This window comes from Schistocerca nitens, unplaced genomic scaffold, assembly GCF_023898315.1.
Source record: "Schistocerca nitens isolate TAMUIC-IGC-003100 unplaced genomic scaffold, iqSchNite1.1 HiC_scaffold_517, whole genome shotgun sequence".
NCBI lineage: Eukaryota > Metazoa > Arthropoda > Insecta > Orthoptera > Acrididae > Schistocerca > Schistocerca nitens.
In genome coordinates this window covers 386,666-410,054 of record NW_026046050.1, presented here as the reverse complement: position 1 = coordinate 410,054, position 23,389 = coordinate 386,666, and the positions used below count along the sequence as shown (strand labels likewise).

General features: G+C 59.9%; 2 protein-coding genes across 2 annotated transcripts; both read right to left on the bottom strand.

Moving 5' to 3' along the window:
* Positions 1–7,107: 7,107 nt before the first annotated feature.
* LOC126232476 (uncharacterized) lies at positions 7,108–7,887 on the bottom strand. Its single transcript, XM_049942728.1, has one exon. The coding sequence runs from the start codon at positions 7,885–7,887 to the stop codon at positions 7,108–7,110; it is 780 nt and encodes a 259-aa protein (XP_049798685.1).
* Positions 7,888–22,397: 14,510 nt separating this feature from the next.
* LOC126232475 (uncharacterized) lies at positions 22,398–23,177 on the bottom strand. The gene has a single exon (XM_049942727.1). The coding sequence runs from the start codon at positions 23,175–23,177 to the stop codon at positions 22,398–22,400; it is 780 nt and encodes a 259-aa protein (XP_049798684.1).
* Positions 23,178–23,389: the final 212 nt, after the last annotated feature.

Below are 23,389 nucleotides of genomic sequence, written 5' to 3'. Positions count from 1 at the left end.
TGTATGACCCTTGTGGGTACTGTGTGCGTGCCGTGGTGGTTGGATTGTGGGGCCGGTGGCGGTAGGCGGCGGCGCGCGGTAGCGGAGCGGTTGTGGCCGTTTTGTTTTGTGTTTTGTATTTTGTGCGGCGGCCGACGGTTGGTTTCTCATGTTTCTGGAGACTCTGTTTGTTTGCTTGCTTTGCGGATGGCGCGTCTTGTTTGTTATGTGTGTGTCCTCTCTGTGTGAAAGGGGGACGGGGACGTTGAGACGTGGAAGTGGCCGGCGGGAATTGGGAAGGCGCGGTGGCGCCTCGGAGACGGCGGCGGCCAGCCACCCGTGGTGACGTCGTCCGGCTGTTTGTTTGTGTGTATTTGAAGGGGTGGGGTGGGATGACGTCGATTGTGATTGTTGGCGAGAGCGGCTGTGTACGGGAGGGAGGGTGGGGAATTGTGGTGGTTGTTTTAACGGGGCTAGAGAGAGAGGCTGGGCGGCAAGACCGACAAAAGTTTTGCTCGCGACGGAGAGATGTTAGTGGCCCTGAAAAGGGCCGTTTTTTTTGTGTTGCGCGCGTGCGGTGCCGTGCCGCGGCTAAGCGGTTTAGGCGCGCTCGCCGCGGATGCGGCGCGCGAGCTGGATGTCCTTGGGCATGATGGTGACGCGCTTGGCGTGGATTGCGCACAGGTTGGTGTCTTCGAAGAGGCCGACGAGGTAGGCCTCGCTGGCCTCCTGCAGGGCCATGACTGCGGAGCTCTGGAAGCGCAGGTCGGTCTTGAAGTCCTGGGCGATCTCGCGCACTAGGCGCTGGAACGGCAGCTTGCGGATGAGCAGCTCTGTGCTCTTCTGGTAGCGCCTGATTTCTCGCAGGGCGACGGTGCCCGGCCTGTAGCGGTGGGGCTTCTTGACGCCGCCGGTGGCGGGCGCGCTCTTCCTCGCCGCCTTGGTGGCGAGCTGTTTGCGCGGCGCCTTTCCGCCGGTGGACTTGCGGGCCGTTTGCTTTGTGCGGGCCATAGCGGTTAGCGGTGCGTGCGGTAGCGAAGCGTCCGGTGCTGCCTTGACAACGGGCCCGCGCGGGCCCGTGCTGCGCTTATATGCCCTCGGTGCGCGTGGTGGGGGGAGGGCGGGCCAGAGTCTATATAGGGGGGCGGCGCGCGCTCACGGCGCACCGTAGCCGACTCGCTAGCGCCGGGTGAGGAGCTGCCGCTTGTGCTTTTTTTGTTGCTTGAGGAGGAGGAAGAATGACAGGCCGCGGCAAGGGAGGAAAGGGGCTGGGCAAGGGTGGCGCCAAGCGGCACCGCAAGGTGTTGCGCGACAACATCCAGGGCATCACGAAGCCCGCCATCCGCCGCCTGGCTCGCAGGGGCGGCGTGAAGCGCATCTCTGGTCTGATCTACGAGGAGACCCGCGGAGTGCTGAAGGTGTTCCTGGAGAACGTGATCCGCGACGCGGTGACGTACACTGAGCACGCCAAGCGCAAGACTGTGACGGCCATGGACGTGGTGTACGCCCTGAAGAGGCAGGGGCGCACCCTGTACGGTTTCGGCGGTTAGGCAGGCAGCCGGTGTGCTGTGCTGTGGCCTTCCCGCGGCCGTGCCGTTGCCCGTGCTTGGTGGGAGAGACGAAAAACGGCCCTTTTCAGGGCCACCACACTGTTCGGAAATTGAAAAGTGCGAAAGGGTCTGTGTTGCCTGCCTGCCTCTGTGTGTGTGTGTTTGTTGTTGTTGTTGTTGTTGTTGTGCGCCTCTGTTGCTTTGCGTGCGTGCGTTCCGTTTGGAGTTTCGACGTGACGTGTGTGATGATGGATGCGGGAGGGCGCGGCTGAGTCCGGTGTGTGCGTGGTTTGTTTGTGGCGCGGGCCGGATCATCGATCGGATCAGCTGTTTGGTTTGGTTTGGTTTGTCCTGTGCCTGTGTGTTTGGAGAGCGCGCGCGGCGGCCCGCGTGTCGTCCGTCGTCGGGCCGTTACGCGCTCTTTTAATTATGAACATATTAACAATGATCACATCACATTATTGGTGTATTGATGTCGTTGTCGTTGTTTGGAACGCGACTGTGCGTGCGTGGAGGGGTGCAGAAAAAATGTGTGTGTGTTCGGCCACACGGGCTGTGGACAAGATGGCGGACGTGCGCCGGCGCTGTGGACGTTGTTGTAAAGTGCGGCGAGGACGACGGAAACTTTGCTTTGGACGTAGGTTTGTGTGGTGGCCCTGAAAAGGGCCGATTGTTGTGAGGCGAGCCGGCAAGGCAAAGGCGCGTTTGCGTTTGCGTGCAGGGAGCACGCAAGCGCAGCGCCGCGGTCCCTGTTTAGGCCTTCTTCTCGGTCTTCTTTGGCAGCAGGACGGCCTGGATGTTGGGCAGGACACCACCCTGTGCGATGGTGACGCCCGACAAGAGCTTGTTGAGCTCCTCGTCGTTGCGGATGGCGAGCTGCAGGTGGCGCGGGATGATGCGCGTCTTCTTGTTGTCGCGGGCCGCGTTTCCGGCCAGCTCGAGCACCTCAGCCGCGAGGTACTCCATGACGGCGGCGAGGTAGACGGGCGCCCCGGCGCCGACGCGCTCGGCGTAGTTTCCCTTGCGCAGGAGGCGGTGGATTCTGCCGACCGGGAACTGGAGCCCAGCCCTGCTTGAGCGGGACTTTGACTTGCCCTTGACTTTGCCTCCCTTTCCGCGTCCGGACATGGCGTTTGGCTAGTGGCGTAAGCGCTAAACACGTAACCGTAACGGTGCGAGCCGCAGCGAGTCGAGCAGCGGAGTGCGTGCGTGTGCCGGCGGCGGCGGGGTGGGGGTCCCTTTATGGGCTCGGGTGCGGCGGCCGGTTGCGCGCGCGCCCCATTGGTCGGCGGCCGCAACAGGGCGAGCTGGTAAAGGTGCGGTGTTGCGGTAGCGGCGGGTGCCACTGTGTGGGGAGACGCTGACTAGAGCGGAGCGCTTGCTGCCTGTTGTTGTACGTTCGAGATGCCGCCCAAGACTAGCGGGAAGGCCGCCAAGAAGGCCGGCAAGGCGCAGAAGAACATTTCGAAGGGCGACAAGAAGAAGAAGCGCAAGAGGAAGGAGAGCTATGCCATCTACATCTACAAGGTGCTGAAGCAGGTGCACCCCGACACGGGCATCTCGTCGAAGGCGATGAGCATCATGAACAGCTTCGTGAACGACATTTTCGAGCGCATTGCGGCCGAGGCGTCTCGCCTGGCGCACTACAACAAGCGCTCGACCATCACGTCCCGCGAGATCCAGACGGCTGTGCGGCTCTTGCTGCCTGGCGAGCTGGCCAAGCACGCCGTGAGCGAGGGCACGAAGGCGGTGACCAAGTACACGAGCTCCAAGTAAGGAGGAGGTTGTTACTTCGGCTCTTGGAAGGAAGGAAGGAAGGAAGGAAGGAAGGAAGCTCCCTCCGTTGCGAGAGCGGCAAAACGGCCCTTTTCAGGGCCACCAAATTGCCTTTGCGGGAAGAGCGGAATTGTTTGTGTGTGTGTGAGTGAGTGAGTGAGTGAGTGAGTGAGAGGGGCGGCATAGCTACCCGGTTTGGTTGGTTGCGAGGCAGCTGGTGGTGCTGCTGTGCCGTGGTGGTGTGGTCTCGAATGTGGTTGTGGTTGTGGTTACTGGGGTACGGCCGCGAGGGTTTGGTTGCCGCCGGTGTGACGTGGAATGCGTGCACGAGTCTTGGCGTGGTTGTTTGTCGACACACAGATAGATCGATAGGAGGTGTTGGTGCTGTCTGTGGCGCTGATTCATGTCTTTGTCTCCGTCTGCCCGGTTAGTCACGTGACTGCAATTGAAAGTCCTCGCGATTGATTGATTGTTGGATGTCACCGTTACGGCCGTCTGTTGTCACATCATACATGATGGCGAGGGTGAAATGTTGTGTTGCCGTCGACTATTCCCTTTGCTGTACGGCGCGTTGGTGTGTGTGTGTTGGTGACGTTTTAAATGGACGTGTCGTACTATCATCCATTACGAAGTCGCCAAGAAATGTACGGGCGGGTGGGGTAGGCGACACGCACGGTGGTGTACCTATTTGGCCCTTGATTTGATGATAGCCGTTTCTGCAGTTTGACTGATGATTGATTGGACTGTTGTGCGCACGCACGTCATTCACGGTGCACGTGTGTTCGGTTGAGTACAGTAAGCGTGAGGCTAGACGACGACGGTCGTTGTTTGTTGTTATGGGCGTACACGCGTTTCGTTGGTCTGTGTCCCCCGGTGTGAAATGGCAGGTGTGTCGGTGATGTGATCCGATCCGGCGGCTCTGAGTAACTGTCAATATCGGCGCGGTACACCGGCGTCATGGCAACGTGTCGGTGTTCACACCAGTCGCACTGTGGCACCGTCGGCGCCGCGAACGGTGACGAAAGGCTGACCTTTGATCGGTCGAGTGTCGTGTCTGGGCAGAACGTGTGGAATGAGCAAAACTGTTGGGGACGGAAACAATGGTGGAGGAGGGGAACGGAAAGTAATAAAACAAACAAAATGGAGAAGCAATCACCGGAAAACGAAGCAGGGAAAAACGGAGAGGCGCTGTCTATAGCAACGGAACGTTCCCGTGCATTGCAGCCGCACTGAAAGGCGTTTACGGCGCGGCTGCAGGTGTCGGCCGTGGTGACGGCTGAATTGCATTGCCTTCCCGGATGAAACGTTCGCCGACATGGCTCGGAGGAGGAATCTATGAGAATGCGTTGCCCTTGCCTGCCGTTTCGTGTGCCCTCCTGTTGTGTACGCTGTTGTTGTCCGGTGTAGCGAAGGGTGTGTATGTAGGGGTGTGTGTGTGTTTAGTGGGGAATTGGAAGGTCGATAGCTGCCGTCACGGTCAAGATAACGCAGTCAAAGGTGTCGCGAAAAAGTGTGTTAGCCGTGGTTGGTTGGTTCGTGTGTTTTAAAGAGAATGGACGAGAGAGAGAAAGTAGGTGGAGAGTGCGTTGCGTGTTGCCTAACTGCGTCCGCGAATATGGCAGTAGTTGGTGGTGGGCGTGCCCTTGCATGTGGCCCGGAAGGCGTGTCCGTTTCGCGGTAGTGGCACCGCTGCTGGCATATTCGGGAGATGGGAGGGGCGCGAAAGGAGAAAGGAGACGCGGAGGCTTTTAAAGACGGGGAGGGCGCGTGTGGGTGGCTCGCGCTGCGCTCGGCGGTTGTGTTTGTGCAACAAATGTGTTGCCGGGAGGGGACCGTTGTTGTGGTGCGGTTGTAGCCTCAGACGCGGCCGGCAGTGAACGTGAGACGACGGATGCGGGCCGGGGCGGCGCATGTCGCCGGTGCCATGCCTTTTAAGAGCCGCGTGGTCGGGGGTGTGCGCACCGTGTGTCGTGTTGCGAGACAGCATCATTTGTGCTGCGTGGCGTGGCGTGGCGTGGGGGCGAGGAGAGCGAGCCGCGCGGTGTGCTTGTGCGCCGGAGAATGGCACACTGCGCCTGCCCGTTGAGGAGGCCGATGGCCGTGGTGTGGTGGAAATGGAGCGCGTCGGACGTGCACCAATGAGAAAGAGAAACAAAGCGGCGACAACGAACGAAAGGGGGAGGGAGGCCATTGTGTCACATGCGGCGGTGGGAGGAAAAAAAAAAAAACAAACAAACAAACAAACAAGAAACGAAGACGTAAGAAAGAGGAGAAACAACAAAGAGAATGAGTCGTGCGTTCGCGAGGGGGGGTGCGCGTGTAACTCCGGTACGCGCAGTGCCGGAGCCCAACGGCTGTGTCGTCGACGCCAGTGCTTGTCGGCCGAATGGGTGCGGGAATAGAGGCAGCGTCGGCACGGAGAAGCAAGCAAGAAGGAAGGACGCACGCGCGCTGCGGCGTTTGGCGCGGTTTGCGGCTGGCGCCTTTGGTGGCAACGGCCGGGACAAGCAGCGGTGTATGGTGGTGTGCGGGGCGGACAGGGGCGGCGGCGGTGGTGGACTGGGAGGAGGCGAGGCGGCGCCGACGGTGGCGTGTGGTACGGCGAAAACGGGACGGACGGACGGCGGATGTTGGAGAGGCGCCGCGCACGCAGACACATGGAAGGAAGGAAGGAACGAACGCAAGGGAACAAATGGAGGGGGCGAATGTGGAGATGCGGGCAGGCGGTGGTGTTTGTGGGCATGTGGTGGGGAGAAGGGCGGGGGCGGGAGGACAGAGGCGAGGCGACTGCGTGCTTGCTCGCTCGCTCGCGTGTCTTTTGTTTTTGTGTTTGTTTTTCCATCGTTTGGTCGCCTTGGAGCCTGTCGGTCCCGTCCGTGTGTGGCCACGCTTCGGGTGCGTGTATGTTTGTACGTTTCGTTTGTTCGTCTTCTGCAGCAGAGGCGGTGCGCGGCAGTGGGAACGCCTGCCTGGCGGCTGGGACGGCCAGCAAATGCGGTTGGATGGGCGGCCACAGCACCGCACCTGTGCCCAAGGAGGCGACGCTGGCGGCGGGGCCCCCTCGGATGCGGCCGGCTGGGGGCTGTGTGCGCTGCCGCTGCCGCTGCCGCCGCCGCCGCCGCCGCCGCCGCCGCCGCCGCCGCCGCCGCCGCCGCCGGTGCTGGTGCTGGTGCTGGTGCAGCAGCAACAACGACGAACAACGAGTAAGCAAGAAGAGGACGAAGCGGATGGCTGGTGGGTGAGTGCATTTATTTAGGCGGTCGACAAGGCAGTGCGTGATGTGGCGTTGTGACGGGGGTTTGCTCACGTGGCCTCGTTTGTGTTGATGCGCAGGAAGATGAGATGCGGGCAGACGCAGACGCGTACAGAGAGACGAGCCCGGTCTGCAGCAGGATGTGTGGCGCGGCGCGCCGAGTGCAGAGCAGCGCGCGCCGCCTGGGCCGGGCTGGGCCCGCCCGGCGGCGGGCCGCGCTGTTGTCGCGGACGTGAGCGCCCCCTGGCGGGTGGTCGGAGGCGGCGCGGTGGACGTGTGTCCGGTTGGCCAGTGCACATTGCGAGTGGCTGGCTGGCGGTCGGCGGCGAGACGGGAGAGGAGGTATGTGTCGCGGGCGCCTTTGCTGCGCTGCGTCGTTGCGTGCCTGGGCGTGCGCCTGTCGACTGTGTGTGACTGTGTTGGGCGTTGTGCCACGTACGTGTGTGCTCGGCCGAAGGCGTCGGAAGAAAAAGAGAGAGAGAGACGGGCGGGAAAGTGGGTCGGTGTGCGTGCGTCGCCCGTGATGCGATGATGTCGCGTCATGTCATGTCATGTCTTTGCGAAACGGCTGCCGAGAGGTGTGTGGTGGCGAGCGGGAATGTGCGTTTGGTGGTTGCCGGCCGGCCGGCAGTTGTTGGTGGTTCCTCCTGTGTGGTTGTTTGTGCTGCTTTGATGGCAACGTGGAAGGACGCCGGTTTTTCCGTGCCTTGCGTGTGGTTGTGTCGACGGTGACTGGTTGGGGGTGTGCGCCGATGCACGTGCCATGTTGTTATGTTTGGGTCGTGAGTGTGTTTTTGGCTGTGTTGTTGTGTACGGGAAGGGGGAGAGAGGAGGAGGCGGCGGCGGCGGCGGCGGCGGCGGGGGTGATAGTGCGTGCAGTAGTGCCGTTGCGACGGGCGTCGGGTGGAGCCGTGCGTAGTGGCGGAAAGGTGTAGGTTGCGGGAAGCGAGCCCGTCGCGTGTCGTCGTCGACGACGGGGTCGCGTGCGCTGTGAATCGAGAGTGGCGGGAAAGGGGCAGCGTGCCGCTGTGTCGTGGTCGTTAGCAGAGGCCTGTGTGCCTGTCCGTTTGTTTTCTGTCGGACGCTTGGTGCGAGGTGTTTGTTTTGTTTTGTTGCCGCCGCCGCGGTTGTTTTTGTTTGTCGGCTGTGCTGTGTCGGTGGGTCGGCGAGCTGTTTTGCGGTGCGTGAATGTGTTGGTGCAAAAGTGGCGGCGGCGTCATGGCTGCGACCGCGACGAGCCGCGGGCGCGCCATTGATGATGTTGAACACAGAGCGGCTGTGTGCAATGGGAGGCCTTGTGTACGGGTAGCGGTGTTGTCGTACGTGCATCCGGCCCGGTGCGGAAAGCGCCGTTGCGGTTGCGGGTTGCCTCTGGTCGCGACGTGTGGTGCTCGGCTTTGTGGGTTTTTTTGGTGCCCCTTTGGCCGGTGGGTGGTGTTTGTTGTTTTGTGTGTGTGTGTGTGTGTGTGTGTGTGGTCGGTCTCTTTGGCGCTCGGTATATATCTGCCTCCTGCTCGGTCTTGTTGTCGACGTCGTCTGTAGTTTTTTGCGGCTTGCCGACGACCGACCGACCGAACTACTACCTACCTGTGACAGCTACGTGTGGCGCCCGAAGGTGAACGTAACGTGACCTCGGCGCCCTTAGCCTAACCTAAGATGTCCGGCCGTAAGGTAGGTGCGGCCACCTGACGCCTCACGTCCGAACGCTTAACCTAACTTTGACGCCTAACCTAACTTTAACCCTTAACCTAACCCACGTCCACCTAACGTAACCTAACCTAACCCAAGCGACGCCAACCCTAACCTAAGGTGTTGTACACTGCGAATGTCGAAGGCATGTTATAGTCTTAGGTGGAGAGCACTACACGCAACAAGCGGCTACACGGGTAGCAGGGGTTGTGTGGCGTGGGCTGGGCGGTTTTGTTAGGTTAGATGGCCTTGGGCAAGTACAGAAAGGGGGCAACAGCAGCCTCAACGGGTGCGGGGACCAAGCAGCAATCGGTATCGTTTGTTAATTGTCAACTGTCGAAGCTGCGTTGGTACAGTACCGGAACCGCAAGCGCTGACAGAGAAAGCACCGAAGCTCTGCAATCGTGATAAGGTACAGAAAGCTGGCTGACGCCAGGGATAAATTCTGCCGAAATTGTCACAAAGGTACAGACGGTGTTTTAGAAAGGCTCGATTGCATGCAACCGGTGGTGGTGTGTTCGTCGCTGTTTGAGTAGTAGTTTTGATCCTGTAGTGAAGTAGAGGTGGATGGTTCCTGTGAAATATTGTGGGTGGAGGTTACACCCAACAACCGAGCTAGGTTTAATAATAATTGGCTCCTTTGACCGACCTCCCGACGCAGCAGCATTAGTGGCAGAACAACGGAGAGACGGATTTTGGAAACACATTTCACATACATTTTCCTCAGCATGTTAGGGTCTTAGGTGGAGATTTCAATTTACCCGATATAGACTGGGACACTCAGATGATGTTCAGGACGGGTGGTAGGGGGACAGAGAGCATCGAGTGACATTATACTGAGTGCACTGTCCGAAAATCACCTCGAGCAAAATGAACAGAGAACCGACTCGTGGAGATAACATCGTGGACCTACGGATGACAAACAGACCCGAACGTGTTTCGACTCTGTATGTGCAGAACAGGGACGCAGTGATCATAAGGCCGTTGCAGGGAGGACGGTGTATCTATCTGTTTTGGCTAGCAAGAGTAATAGAAGGCAGATTTGCAGACGACCCGACAGATGAAAAGGCAAATGCCTGTTCCGACACTGACAATGTTGAGTGTTCATGGAGAAAGTGCAAGGCAATGGTAAAAATGCGTTTTTAGACAGGTACGTGCCGAGTGTCGAACTGTGAGGGATGGGAAAAAAAACCCACCGTGGTATACTACAACAACAACGTTAGGAAACTGTTGCGAAAGCAAAGAGAGCTTCACCCAAAGTTTAAACGCAGCCAAAACCTCCGAGACAAACAGAAGCTAAACGATGTCCAAAGTGTGAGCGTAAGGAGGGCTATGCGTGAAGCGTTCAGTGAATTCGAAAGTAGAACAAACCCTATGTACCGACGTTGACAGAAAATGCTAGGACGTTCCGGTCTTGCGTTGAATCAGTAAGTGGCTCGAAACAGCATATCCAGACACTCCGGCATGGTGATGGCATTGAAACAGAGGATGACACGCGTAAAGCTGTGAAATACCTAAACACCTGTTTCCAAAGCTGTTTCACAGAGGACGGACCGCACTGCAGTTCCGTCTCTAAATGCTCGCACGAACGAGAAACCGGCTGACATCGAAATAAGTGTCCAAGGAGGAATGGGAAAGTCCGCCGGACCCGACGGGATTACCAATTCGCGATTCCTACACAGGGTACGCGAAACAACCTGCCCCCCTTCTAACAGCCGTGTACCGCAAGTCTCTGGAGAGGAAGGGAGGGTTCCAAATGATTGGAAAAGAGCACAGGTAGTCCCAGTCGTCGAGCAGATGCGCAAAAACCATAGACCCATATCTCTGACGTCGATGTGTTGTAGAACATGTTGTTTGCTCGAGTATCATGTCGTTTGTGGAAACTCCAGAGTCTACTATGTAGGAATCCATGTTGGATTCCGGAAACAGCGATCGTGTGTGAGACCCCCAGCTCGCTTTATTTGCGCATGAGACCCAGAAAATATGAGATACAGGCTCCCAGGTGGATGCCATTGTCGTTGACGTCCGGAAGGCGTTCGATACAGCTCCGCACCGTCGCCTGATAAACGACGTAAGAGTCTACAGAATATCAGACCAACTGTGTGGCTGGATTGACGAGATGTTAGCAGACGGAACACAGCATGTTGTTATCAATGGAGAGACAGACGTCTACAGACGTTAAAGTAACCCCTGGCGTGCCACGGGGGAGTGTTATGGGACCATTGCTTTTCACAATTCATATCATATAAATGAGCTAGTAGATAGTGCCGGACGTTCCATGCGTCGTTTCGCGGATGATGTGCTGTATGTAGTATACAGAGAGGTTGCAGGACGATCGGCAGCGGATAGGCACCCGGTGCAGGGAGTGGCAACTGTCCCCTTAACATAGACAAATGTGATGTATTGCGAATATACAGAAAGAAGGATCGTTTATTGTATGATTGATTATATGATAGCGGGACAAACACTGGTAGCTGTGACGTCTGTAAAATATGTATCTGGGAGTATGCGTGCGGAATGATTTGGAAGTGGAATGATGATCAGATAAAAGTAATTGTTGGTAAGGCGGGTACCAGGTTGAGATGCACTGGGAGAATGCTTAGCAAAAATGTAGTCCATCAACAAAGGAGGTGGCTTACAAAAACACGCGTTCGACCGACCCATACGTGAGTGTTGCCCACCAGTGTGGGATGCGTAGCAGGTCGGGTTGACGGAGGAGATAGAGAAAGGTCCAACGTTTCGTCACAGGGTTATGTGGTAACCGTGATAGTTAAGTGGCAGACTCTGCAAGGGAGGCGCTCTCTGCATCGCGGTGTAGCTTGCTCGCCAGGTTTTCGAGAGGGTGCGTTTCCGGATGAGGTATCGAATATATTGCTTCCCCGTACGTATATACCTCCCGAGGAGATCCCGAATGTAGTAAAAGTAGAGAGATTCGAGCGCGCACGGAGGCTTTCAGACAGTCGTTGTTCCCGCGAACCATACGCGACTGGAACGGCAAAGGGAGGCAATGACGACAGTGGCACGTAACGTAAAAAGTGCCCTCCGCCACACACCGTTGGGTGGCTTGCGGCGTATAAATGTAGGAGGTCGGCTGTCGTGTGTGCTTGGAGGCAGATTCGGTGTGTCTGTAGTTGCGGACGGCGGTCAGCCCCCCTCGCGTAAGCGGCGAGGGGCGGCGGCGCTCGGTTGGCCGGTGCCGATGTTGCGCAGGCGGCGCCCGTTTTGTTTGCGGCGGGCAATTTTGTGAGAAAGGGGCGCGAATGTTGGCGGGCGAGGTGGCCCGACGGCTGCGGGCCGATCGGGAAACGGTGGGAGGGCGATGGGGCGGCGGAGGTGCGTTTGCACGGCCGGCATCGCCGCACGCCTCCGCTTGTGTGGCTGTGGCGGCGGCCGCGCTGGCCGGGCTGGCGCGGCGACGGTGTGGCACTTTTGCCGAAGGTTTGGCCATTGTGGCGGGTCGTCGGCTGGGGCTGTGGGGGCGGCATGTGGGCGGGGGCGGCGATTCTCGGCGGGCCGAGCCAGGCTGTAGCGCGCGGTAGCTGCAGTTTGGCCGTGGTTTGCGGCGCTGCCGTGGCGACTGGTTGGCGACTGTGGTGTGGCCGTGTGTAGCCCCATCCTCGGTGGTTTGAACGGCGCGGGTGGTTGCGGCGCAGGTTTGGGGCTGGTCCGCACAGGCTGTCGGACGTTGGGCGGTAGCAAGCGCGGGAGGCGCGGCGCGGCGGCGCGCAGAGTGGCGGCCGCTCTCTCGGCCGTCCGCGCCCGCCCGCGACACTGGCTGGGCCTGGCGGCGCGGCGGCTATTCTCTGCCGCCGTGCTTGCCGCCTGCCGCTCTCGCTCTCGCTCTCGTGTGTGTACGCGCGTCGTCGAAATAATGGCAGATCAGGCGGCTACGAACGAGACTGCTGCGGCACCCGCCGCCACCGGCACGACGAAGAAGGCCAAGTCTGCGGCGTCTGCGAAGAAGCCGCGCGCCAAGCCTGCGCACCCGCGCACCTCTGAGATGGTGACGGCCGCCATCAAGAGTCTGAAGGAGCGCGGCGGCTCGTCGCTGCAGGCGATCAAGAAGTACATTGCCGCGCACTACAAGCTGGACGCGGAGAAGCTGGCGCCCTTTATCAAGAAGTACCTCAAGTCGGCCGTCGTGGCTGGCGAGCTGGTGCAGACGAAGGGGAAGGGCGCGTCCGGCTCTTTCAAGCTTGCCGGCGCCGGCGGCGGGGCGGCCGAGGGCGGCAAGGCCCGTGCCGGCGGTGCGAAGAAGAAGCGCGCCGCTCCGGCCAGCAAGGAGAAGAAGGGCGCCCGTGCGGCCGGCGCAAAGAAGGCTGGTGGCGTGAAGGCGGCGACCGGTCGGAAGGCGGGCGCCGCCAAGAAGGCGTCTGCGGCGTCGGCGGCTCCCGCGGGTGCGAAGAAGGCGGCTGCGGCCAAGCCGGCCAAGGCCAAGTCGCCGTCGAAGGCGAAGAAGGCCGCGAAGGTTCCGACGAAGAAGCCGAAGGCGCCGCGCCCGAAGAAGGCGACGACGCCGTCTAAGGCGAAGGCTTCGCCCAAGAAGAAGAAGTGAAGTTAAAGTAAAGAAAGGAAAGGGGAAGGAAGGGAAGGGCTGGCGCTTGACCCCGTCGTCCCCCACCCCCCTCCCCCGCGTCGTCTAGTGGCGCGCGATGGCACGGCTGCGCGCGGCCCAAAACGGCCCTTCTCAGGGCCATCAGAGGACGTCGGGAAGGCGTTGATTGTCGTGCTTGGCGCGTTGTGTTGTCTTGTTTGGGTGGCCGTGCGTGCATGCGCCGGGGTGTGTGTGTGTGTGTGTGTGTGTGGGGTTGGTTGGTGTTTGTGTGGCGTTTCTGTATGACCCTTGTGGGTACTGTGTGCGTGCCGTGGTGGTTGGATTGTGGGGCCGGTGGCGGTAGGCGGCGGCGCGCGGTAGCGGAGCGGTTGTGGCCGTTTTGTTTTGTGTTTTGTATTTTGTGCGGCGGCCGACGGTTGGTTTCTCATGTTTCTGGAGACTCTGTTTGTTTGCTTGCTTTGCGGATGGCGCGTCTTGTTTGTTATGTGTGTGTCCTCTCTGTGTGAAAGGGGGACGGGGACGTTGAGACGTGGAAGTGGCCGGCGGGAATTGGGAAGGCGCGGTGGCGCCTCGGAGACGGCGGCGGCCAGCCACCCGTGGTGACGTCGTCCGGCTGTTTGTTTGTGTGTATTTGAAGGGGTGGGGTGGGATGACGTCGATTGTGATTGTTGGCGAGAGCGGCTGTGTACGGGAGGGAGGGTGGGGAATTGTGGTGGTTGTTTTAACGGGGCTAGAGAGAGAGGCTGGGCGGCAAGACCGACAAAAGTTTTGCTCGCGACGGAGAGATGTTAGTGGCCCTGAAAAGGGCCGTTTTTTTTGTGTTGCGCGCGTGCGGTGCCGTGCCGCGGCTAAGCGGTTTAGGCGCGCTCGCCGCGGATGCGGCGCGCGAGCTGGATGTCCTTGGGCATGATGGTGACGCGCTTGGCGTGGATTGCGCACAGGTTGGTGTCTTCGAAGAGGCCGACGAGGTAGGCCTCGCTGGCCTCCTGCAGGGCCATGACTGCGGAGCTCTGGAAGCGCAGGTCGGTCTTGAAGTCCTGGGCGATTTCGCGCACTAGGCGCTGGAACGGCAGCTTGCGGATGAGCAGCTCTGTGCTCTTCTGGTAGCGCCTGATTTCTCGCAGGGCGACGGTGCCCGGCCTGTAGCGGTGGGGCTTCTTGACGCCGCCGGTGGCGGGCGCGCTCTTCCTCGCCGCCTTGGTGGCGAGCTGTTTGCGCGGCGCCTTTCCGCCGGTGGACTTGCGGGCCGTTTGCTTTGTGCGGGCCATAGCGGTTAGCGGTGCGTGCGGTAGCGAAGCGTCCGGTGCTGCCTTGACAACGGGCCCGCGCGGGCCCGTGCTGCGCTTATATGCCCTCGGTGCGCGTGGTGGGGGGAGGGCGGGCCAGAGTCTATATAGGGGGGCGGCGCGCGCTCACGGCGCATTCCGAGTTAGTCAGCGGTGGCGAGCGGGTGCGTGTTGTCGGGCGCTCTGCAACTGCCGCGTGAAGAGTAAGAGAGGGCGGTTCTGTGGTGAGTGCGCGCGTCTCGGCAATATTGTCGTGTTGCTCCAAAGCAAATTGTCGTGAAGAGACGCCGCACTCGCCATGGGTAAAGGGAAACGCGGGAAGCGCAACTCACCCGCTAAGATGCTAACTCGCGCAGACTTTCTCCGGTCGGACGGCAGCGAGCGCAGCGTCTCTTCAGACCGACGCAGCTGCTCCGTAGCACCGTCTACCCGCGCAGAAGAAGAGTTGGTAGCACCATCATCTTGTCGACCCACCGCCCAAGTTCTCCCTGTGTGCATACGCTACACGGGTCGAGACTGGGTGGAGACATACGACGAGGTGGCAATGGAGCTGCGCTACCAACCAAAAGTGCAAATGCTGGACAATGACGCCGCACTGTCCATCCAGCCACGATCGCAGGAGGATCGAAAGATTCTCTGCGATAGGCTGAAACCGTACCTCACGGAGCCAACCACTACATACAAGAAGAAACCGCTGCGGAAAGTCCTACTAAGGGGGCTACCATGGGTCATGACGACCGACGCGGTGCGTAAAGCCCTGTTGCACCATAACTATGATGCCATAGTTAAGCTGCACAACAGGACGAACAAGGAGAGGCCGCCACTGTTCATCCTAGCTGTCGAGTCACATCAAGTTGACTCCAGCCAAGAAGGCAGCAAAGACGTCGGAATCTGCGGGTTAACAACCCTGGCAGGTTTCGACGTAACGATCGAGCCACTTCCGCCTGACCTCGACACGAAACCTCAGTGTTTCAAGTGTCAGAGGGAGGGTCACGTGGCAAAGCACTGCCGCTTCGATGCAAAGTGTGCCAAATGCGGTGGCGGTCACGACACCCGCGAGTGCACTTTGTGTAGAGACGACAAGCCAACATGTGCACGCTGTGGCGGCGACCATGTTGCCAGCTGGCGAGGATGCCGGGCATTTACCGTCCACACAGAAGACTGCCGCAACGAGAAGCCGACGGCCACGAAGAAACGTAGGAGGAGAAGGAGGCGGAAGCGCGCCAGCGCTGAAGCCCAAGAGCTGACGAACAAAGCAGCAGCGCCCCGCCACAACGCTCGGCCGGCCCCTCCACCCACCAGTGGCAGAGGTGGACGGGGGGGCCCTTCGCGCGAGCAGGAGGGACGCCTATCCGCACGTAGCAGCGGAGAGAGCAACATCGACGCGTGGATGGAGGAAGCAGAGTCACGCTTCAGGATGGCCCTCCACGCGGAGATGGAAGCTGCCTGCCTCCTGCTAAGGGAAGCATGGGCTCTCCACTCGCAACGTGACGTGCCGACGGCACATAGCAGCGCGTCCGCGGCCACGCAAACGGAAGATAACACCGAGAGGCCGACGACGCATAGCAGCGCATCCGCGGCCACACAAACAGAGGACACCACCAAGAAGAAAATGGTGATCAACCGCGCCAGCCAGACCACAGACGGCGCATCAACCATCCCCGCGGAAATCTGCGTGCGTGTCGAAGAGGGCACCCAGACGTCGTCCAAGCGGTACAAGCGCCATCGAGGCGCCCAAACCGAGACGGCGGATGCGGAGTCCATCGGCACGCAAACCGAAATGGCAGCTATGGAGCCCACTAGGTCTCCATGGAAGTTGCATAAGATCACAACGAGCAGCAAACCTCTCATTCCGAGACCTCCCTCTCCAAAGGTAGAAGACCTCGGAATAAGACGAATACTAGGCGACGCACAAGAACGTGGCCCCAGCACAACGCCGGCCGTGCCACTGAGACGACCTCCATACTCGAGGGAGTACGAGTATATCAAGCAATGGAAACCTAGATAGGTTCAACCAAATGAAGGCAGAAGGTTGCAAACAACCAGCAGCTCCAGCCGGGTTTTGCAGGTTTTCCTTAGGCTGTAAGGTGAATACCGGAGCTGTCCCCAAAAGTTCCTGCAAATAAATTCCCAACTGGGAGAAAAAAATCCCTCCACTTACCCCAGACCAAAAAATAAACAGAGCCCCAACAGAATTACATAAGCTAAGGCTAAATAGAGCTGGTAGCTCTGCAGTAGCCCGCCCACCACCTCTCAGGTGTGGGAATGAAACAGTAAAAAAAAAAAAAAAAAAAAAAAAAAAAAAAAAAAAAAAAAAAAAAAAAAAAAAAAAAAGCTCACGGCGCACCGTAGCCGACTCGCTAGCGCCGGGTGAGGAGCTGCCGCTTGTGCTTTTTTTGTTGCTTGAGGAGGAGGAAGAATGACAGGCCGCGGCAAGGGAGGAAAGGGGCTGGGCAAGGGTGGCGCCAAGCGGCACCGCAAGGTGTTGCGCGACAACATCCAGGGCATCACGAAGCCCGCCATCCGCCGCCTGGCTCGCAGGGGCGGCGTGAAGCGCATCTCTGGTCTGATCTACGAGGAGACCCGCGGAGTGCTGAAGGTGTTCCTGGAGAACGTGATCCGCGACGCGGTGACGTACACTGAGCACGCCAAGCGCAAGACTGTGACGGCCATGGACGTGGTGTACGCCCTGAAGAGGCAGGGGCGCACCCTGTACGGTTTCGGCGGTTAGGCAGGCAGCCGGTGTGCTGTGCTGTGGCCTTCCCGCGGCCGTGCCGTTGCCCGTGCTTGGTGGGAGAGACGAAAAACGGCCCTTTTCAGGGCCACCACACTGTTCGGAAATTGAAAAGTGCGAAAGGGTCTGTGTTGCCTGCCTGCCTCTGTGTGTGTGTGTTTGTTGTTGTTGTTGTTGTTGTTGTGCGCCTCTGTTGCTTTGCGTGCGTGCGTTCCGTTTGGAGTTTCGACGTGACGTGTGTGATGATGGATGCGGGAGGGCGCGGCTGAGTCCGGTGTGTGCGTGGTTTGTTTGTGGCGCGGGCCGGATCATCGATCGGATCAGCTGTTTGGTTTGGTTTGGTTTGTCCTGTGCCTGTGTGTTTGGAGAGCGCGCGCGGCGGCCCGCGTGTCGTCCGTCGTCGGGCCGTTACGCGCTCTTTTAATTATGAACATATTAACAATGATCACATCACATTATTGGTGTATTGATGTCGTTGTCGTTGTTTGGAACGCGACTGTGCGTGCGTGGAGGGGTGCAGAAAAAATGTGTGTGTGTTCGGCCACACGGGCTGTGGACAAGATGGCGGACGTGCGCCGGCGCTGTGGACGTTGTTGTAAAGTGCGGCGAGGACGACGGAAACTTTGCTTTGGACGTAGGTTTGTGTGGTGGCCCTGAAAAGGGCCGATTGTTGTGAGGCGAGCCGGCAAGGCAAAGGCGCGTTTGCGTTTGCGTGCAGGGAGCACGCAAGCGCAGCGCCGCGGTCCCTGTTTAGGCCTTCTTCTCGGTCTTCTTTGGCAGCAGGACGGCCTGGATGTTGGGCAGGACACCACCCTGTGCGATGGTGACGCCCGACAAGAGCTTGTTGAGCTCCTCGTCGTTGCGGATGGCGAGCTGCAGGTGGCGCGGGATGATGCGCGTCTTCTTGTTGTCGCGGGCCGCGTTTCCGGCCAGCTCGAGCACCTCAGCCGCGAGGTACTCCATGACGGCGGCGAGGTAGACGGGCGCCCCGGCGCCGACGCGCTCGGCGTAGTTTCCCTTGCGCAGGAGGCGGTGGATTCTGCCGACCGGGAACTGGAGCCCAGCCCTGCTTGAGCGGGACTTTGACTTGCCCTTGACTTTGCCTCCCTTTCCGCGTCCGGACATGGCGTTTGGCTAGTGGCGTAAGCGCTAAACACGTAACCGTAACGGTGCGAGCCGCAGCGAGTCGAGCAGCGGAGTGCGTGCGTGTGCCGGCGGCGGCGGGGTGGGGGTCCCTTTATGGGCTCGGGTGCGGCGGCCGGTTGCGCGCGCGCCCCATTGGTCGGCGGCCGCAACAGGGCGAGCTGGTAAAGGTGCGGTGTTGCGGTAGCGGCGGGTGCCACTGTGTGGGGAGACGCTGACTAGAGCGGAGCGCTTGCTGCCTGTTGTTGTACGTTCGAGATGCCGCCCAAGACTAGCGGGAAGGCCGCCAAGAAGGCCGGCAAGGCGCAGAAGAACATTTCGAAGGGCGACAAGAAGAAGAAGCGCAAGAGGAAGGAGAGCTATGCCATCTACATCTACAAGGTGCTGAAGCAGGTGCACCCCGACACGGGCATCTCGTCGAAGGCGATGAGCATCATGAACAGCTTCGTGAACGACATTTTCGAGCGCATTGCGGCCGAGGCGTCTCGCCTGGCGCACTACAACAAGCGCTCGACCATCACGTCCCGCGAGATCCAGACGGCTGTGCGGCTCTTGCTGCCTGGCGAGCTGGCCAAGCACGCCGTGAGCGAGGGCACGAAGGCGGTGACCAAGTACACGAGCTCCAAGTAAGGAGGAGGTTGTTACTTCGGCTCTTGGAAGGAAGGAAGGAAGGAAGGAAGGAAGGAAGCTCCCTCCGTTGCGAGAGCGGCAAAACGGCCCTTTTCAGGGCCACCAAATTGCCTTTGCGGGAAGAGCGGAATTGTTTGTGTGTGTGTGAGTGAGTGAGTGAGTGAGTGAGTGAGAGGGGCGGCATAGCTACCCGGTTTGGTTGGTTGCGAGGCAGCTGGTGGTGCTGCTGTGCCGTGGTGGTGTGGTCTCGAATGTGGTTGTGGTTGTGGTTACTGGGGTACGGCCGCGAGGGTTTGGTTGCCGCCGGTGTGACGTGGAATGCGTGCACGAGTCTTGGCGTGGTTGTTTGTCGACACACAGATAGATCGATAGGAGGTGTTGGTGCTGTCTGTGGCGCTGATTCATGTCTTTGTCTCCGTCTGCCCGGTTAGTCACGTGACTGCAATTGAAAGTCCTCGCGATTGATTGATTGTTGGATGTCACCGTTACGGCCGTCTGTTGTCACATCATACATGATGGCGAGGGTGAAATGTTGTGTTGCCGTCGACTATTCCCTTTGCTGTACGGCGCGTTGGTGTGTGTGTGTTGGTGACGTTTTAAATGGACGTGTCGTACTATCATCCATTACGAAGTCGCCAAGAAATGTACGGGCGGGTGGGGTAGGCGACACGCACGGTGGTGTACCTATTTGGCCCTTGATTTGATGATAGCCGTTTCTGCAGTTTGACTGATGATTGATTGGACTGTTGTGCGCACGCACGTCATTCACGGTGCACGTGTGTTCGGTTGAGTACAGTAAGCGTGAGGCTAGACGACGACGGTCGTTGTTTGTTGTTATGGGCGTACACGCGTTTCGTTGGTCTGTGTCCCCCGGTGTGAAATGGCAGGTGTGTCGGTGATGTGATCCGATCCGGCGGCTCTGAGTAACTGTCAATATCGGCGCGGTACACCGGCGTCATGGCAACGTGTCGGTGTTCACACCAGTCGCACTGTGGCACCGTCGGCGCCGCGAACGGTGACGAAAGGCTGACCTTTGATCGGTCGAGTGTCGTGTCTGGGCAGAACGTGTGGAATGAGCAAAACTGTTGGGGACGGAAACAATGGTGGAGGAGGGGAACGGAAAGTAATAAAACAAACAAAATGGAGAAGCAATCACCGGAAAACGAAGCAGGGAAAAACGGAGAGGCGCTGTCTATAGCAACGGAACGTTCCCGTGCATTGCAGCCGCACTGAAAGGCGTTTACGGCGCGGCTGCAGGTGTCGGCCGTGGTGACGGCTGAATTGCATTGCCTTCCCGGATGAAACGTTCGCCGACATGGCTCGGAGGAGGAATCTATGAGAATGCGTTGCCCTTGCCTGCCGTTTCGTGTGCCCTCCTGTTGTGTACGCTGTTGTTGTCCGGTGTAGCGAAGGGTGTGTATGTAGGGGTGTGTGTGTGTTTAGTGGGGAATTGGAAGGTCGATAGCTGCCGTCACGGTCAAGATAACGCAGTCAAAGGTGTCGCGAAAAAGTGTGTTAGCCGTGGTTGGTTGGTTCGTGTGTTTTAAAGAGAATGGACGAGAGAGAGAAAGTAGGTGGAGAGTGCGTTGCGTGTTGCCTAACTGCGTCCGCGAATATGGCAGTAGTTGGTGGTGGGCGTGCCCTTGCATGTGGCCCGGAAGGCGTGTCCGTTTCGCGGTAGTGGCACCGCTGCTGGCATATTCGGGAGATGGGAGGGGCGCGAAAGGAGAAAGGAGACGCGGAGGCTTTTAAAGACGGGGAGGGCGCGTGTGGGTGGCTCGCGCTGCGCTCGGCGGTTGTGTTTGTGCAACAAATGTGTTGCCGGGAGGGGACCGTTGTTGTGGTGCGGTTGTAGCCTCAGACGCGGCCGGCAGTGAACGTGAGACGACGGATGCGGGCCGGGGCGGCGCATGTCGCCGGTGCCATGCCTTTTAAGAGCCGCGTGGTCGGGGGTGTGCGCACCGTGTGTCGTGTTGCGAGACAGCATCATTTGTGCTGCGTGGCGTGGCGTGGCGTGGGGGCGAGGAGAGCGAGCCGCGCGGTGTGCTTGTGCGCCGGAGAATGGCACACTGCGCCTGCCCGTTGAGGAGGCCGATGGCCGTGGTGTGGTGGAAATGGAGCGCGTCGGACGTGCACCAATGAGAAAGAGAAACAAAGCGGCGACAACGAACGAAAGGGGGAGGGAGGCCATTGTGTCACATGCGGCGGTGGGAGGAAAAAAAAAAAAACAAACAAACAAACAAACAAGAAACGAAGACGTAAGAAAGAGGAGAAACAACAAAGAGAATGAGTCGTGCGTTCGCGAGGGGGGGTGCGCGTGTAACTCCGGTACGCGCAGTGCCGGAGCCCAACGGCTGTGTCGTCGACGCCAGTGCTTGTCGGCCGAATGGGTGCGGGAATAGAGGCAGCGTCGGCACGGAGAAGCAAGCAAGAAGGAAGGACGCACGCGCGCTGCGGCGTTTGGCGCGGTTTGCGGCTGGCGCCTTTGGTGGCAACGGCCGGGACAAGCAGCGGTGTATGGTGGTGTGCGGGGCGGACAGGGGCGGCGGCGGTGGTGGACTGGGAGGAGGCGAGGCGGCGCCGACGGTGGCGTGTGGTACGGCGAAAACGGGACGGACGGACGGCGGATGTTGGAGAGGCGCCGCGCACGCAGACACATGGAAGGAAGGAAGGAACGAACGCAAGGGAACAAATGGAGGGGGCGAATGTGGAGATGCGGGCAGGCGGTGGTGTTTGTGGGCATGTGGTGGGGAGAAGGGCGGGGGCGGGAGGACAGAGGCGAGGCGACTGCGTGCTTGCTCGCTCGCTCGCGTGTCTTTTGTTTTTGTGTTTGTTTTTCCATCGTTTGGTCGCCTTGGAGCCTGTCGGTCCCGTCCGTGTGTGGCCACGCTTCGGGTGCGTGTATGTTTGTACGTTTCGTTTGTTCGTCTTCTGCAGCAGAGGCGGTGCGCGGCAGTGGGAACGCCTGCCTGGCGGCTGGGACGGCCAGCAAATGCGGTTGGATGGGCGGCCACAGCACCGCACCTGTGCCCAAGGAGGCGACGCTGGCGGCGGGGCCCCCTCGGATGCGGCCGGCTGGGGGCTGTGTGCGCTGCCGCTGCCGCTGCCGCCGCCGCCGCCGCCGCCGCCGCCGCCGCCGCCGCCGCCGCCGCCGCCGGTGCTGGTGCTGGTGCTGGTGCAGCAGCAACAACGACGAACAACGAGTAAGCAAGAAGAGGACGAAGCGGATGGCTGGTGGGTGAGTGCATTTATTTAGGCGGTCGACAAGGCAGTGCGTGATGTGGCGTTGTGACGGGGGTTTGCTCACGTGGCCTCGTTTGTGTTGATGCGCAGGAAGATGAGATGCGGGCAGACGCAGACGCGTACAGAGAGACGAGCCCGGTCTGCAGCAGGATGTGTGGCGCGGCGCGCCGAGTGCAGAGCAGCGCGCGCCGCCTGGGCCGGGCTGGGCCCGCCCGGCGGCGGGCCGCGCTGTTGTCGCGGACGTGAGCGCCCCCTGGCGGGTGGTCGGAGGCGGCGCGGTGGACGTGTGTCCGGTTGGCCAGTGCACATTGCGAGTGGCTGGCTGGCGGTCGGCGGCGAGACGGGAGAGGAGGTATGTGTCGCGGGCGCCTTTGCTGCGCTGCGTCGTTGCGTGCCTGGGCGTGCGCCTGTCGACTGTGTGTGACTGTGTTGGGCGTTGTGCCACGTACGTGTGTGCTCGGCCGAAGGCGTCGGAAGAAAAAGAGAGAGAGAGACGGGCGGGAAAGTGGGTCGGTGTGCGTGCGTCGCCCGTGATGCGATGATGTCGCGTCATGTCATGTCATGTCTTTGCGAAACGGCTGCCGAGAGGTGTGTGGTGGCGAGCGGGAATGTGCGTTTGGTGGTTGCCGGCCGGCCGGCAGTTGTTGGTGGTTCCTCCTGTGTGGTTGTTTGTGCTGCTTTGATGGCAACGTGGAAGGACGCCGGTTTTTCCGTGCCTTGCGTGTGGTTGTGTCGACGGTGACTGGTTGGGGGTGTGCGCCGATGCACGTGCCATGTTGTTATGTTTGGGTCGTGAGTGTGTTTTTGGCTGTGTTGTTGTGTACGGGAAGGGGGAGAGAGGAGGAGGCGGCGGCGGCGGCGGCGGCGGCGGGGGTGATAGTGCGTGCAGTAGTGCCGTTGCGACGGGCGTCGGGTGGAGCCGTGCGTAGTGGCGGAAAGGTGTAGGTTGCGGGAAGCGAGCCCGTCGCGTGTCGTCGTCGACGACGGGGTCGCGTGCGCTGTGAATCGAGAGTGGCGGGAAAGGGGCAGCGTGCCGCTGTGTCGTGGTCGTTAGCAGAGGCCTGTGTGCCTGTCCGTTTGTTTTCTGTCGGACGCTTGGTGCGAGGTGTTTGTTTTGTTTTGTTGCCGCCGCCGCGGTTGTTTTTGTTTGTCGGCTGTGCTGTGTCGGTGGGTCGGCGAGCTGTTTTGCGGTGCGTGAATGTGTTGGTGCAAAAGTGGCGGCGGCGTCATGGCTGCGACCGCGACGAGCCGCGGGCGCGCCATTGATGATGTTGAACACAGAGCGGCTGTGTGCAATGGGAGGCCTTGTGTACGGGTAGCGGTGTTGTCGTACGTGCATCCGGCCCGGTGCGGAAAGCGCCGTTGCGGTTGCGGGTTGCCTCTGGTCGCGACGTGTGGTGCTCGGCTTTGTGGGTTTTTTTGGTGCCCCTTTGGCCGGTGGGTGGTGTTTGTTGTTTTGTGTGTGTGTGTGTGTGTGTGTGTGTGGTCGGTCTCTTTGGCGCTCGGTATATATCTGCCTCCTGCTCGGTCTTGTTGTCGACGTCGTCTGTA

Coding starts and splice junctions, on each gene's coding strand:
- LOC126232475 (XM_049942727.1), bottom strand. CDS start 23,177: ATGCACGTACGACAACACCGCTACCCGTACACAAGGCCTCCCATTGCA.
- LOC126232476 (XM_049942728.1), bottom strand. CDS start 7,887: ATGCACGTACGACAACACCGCTACCCGTACACAAGGCCTCCCATTGCA.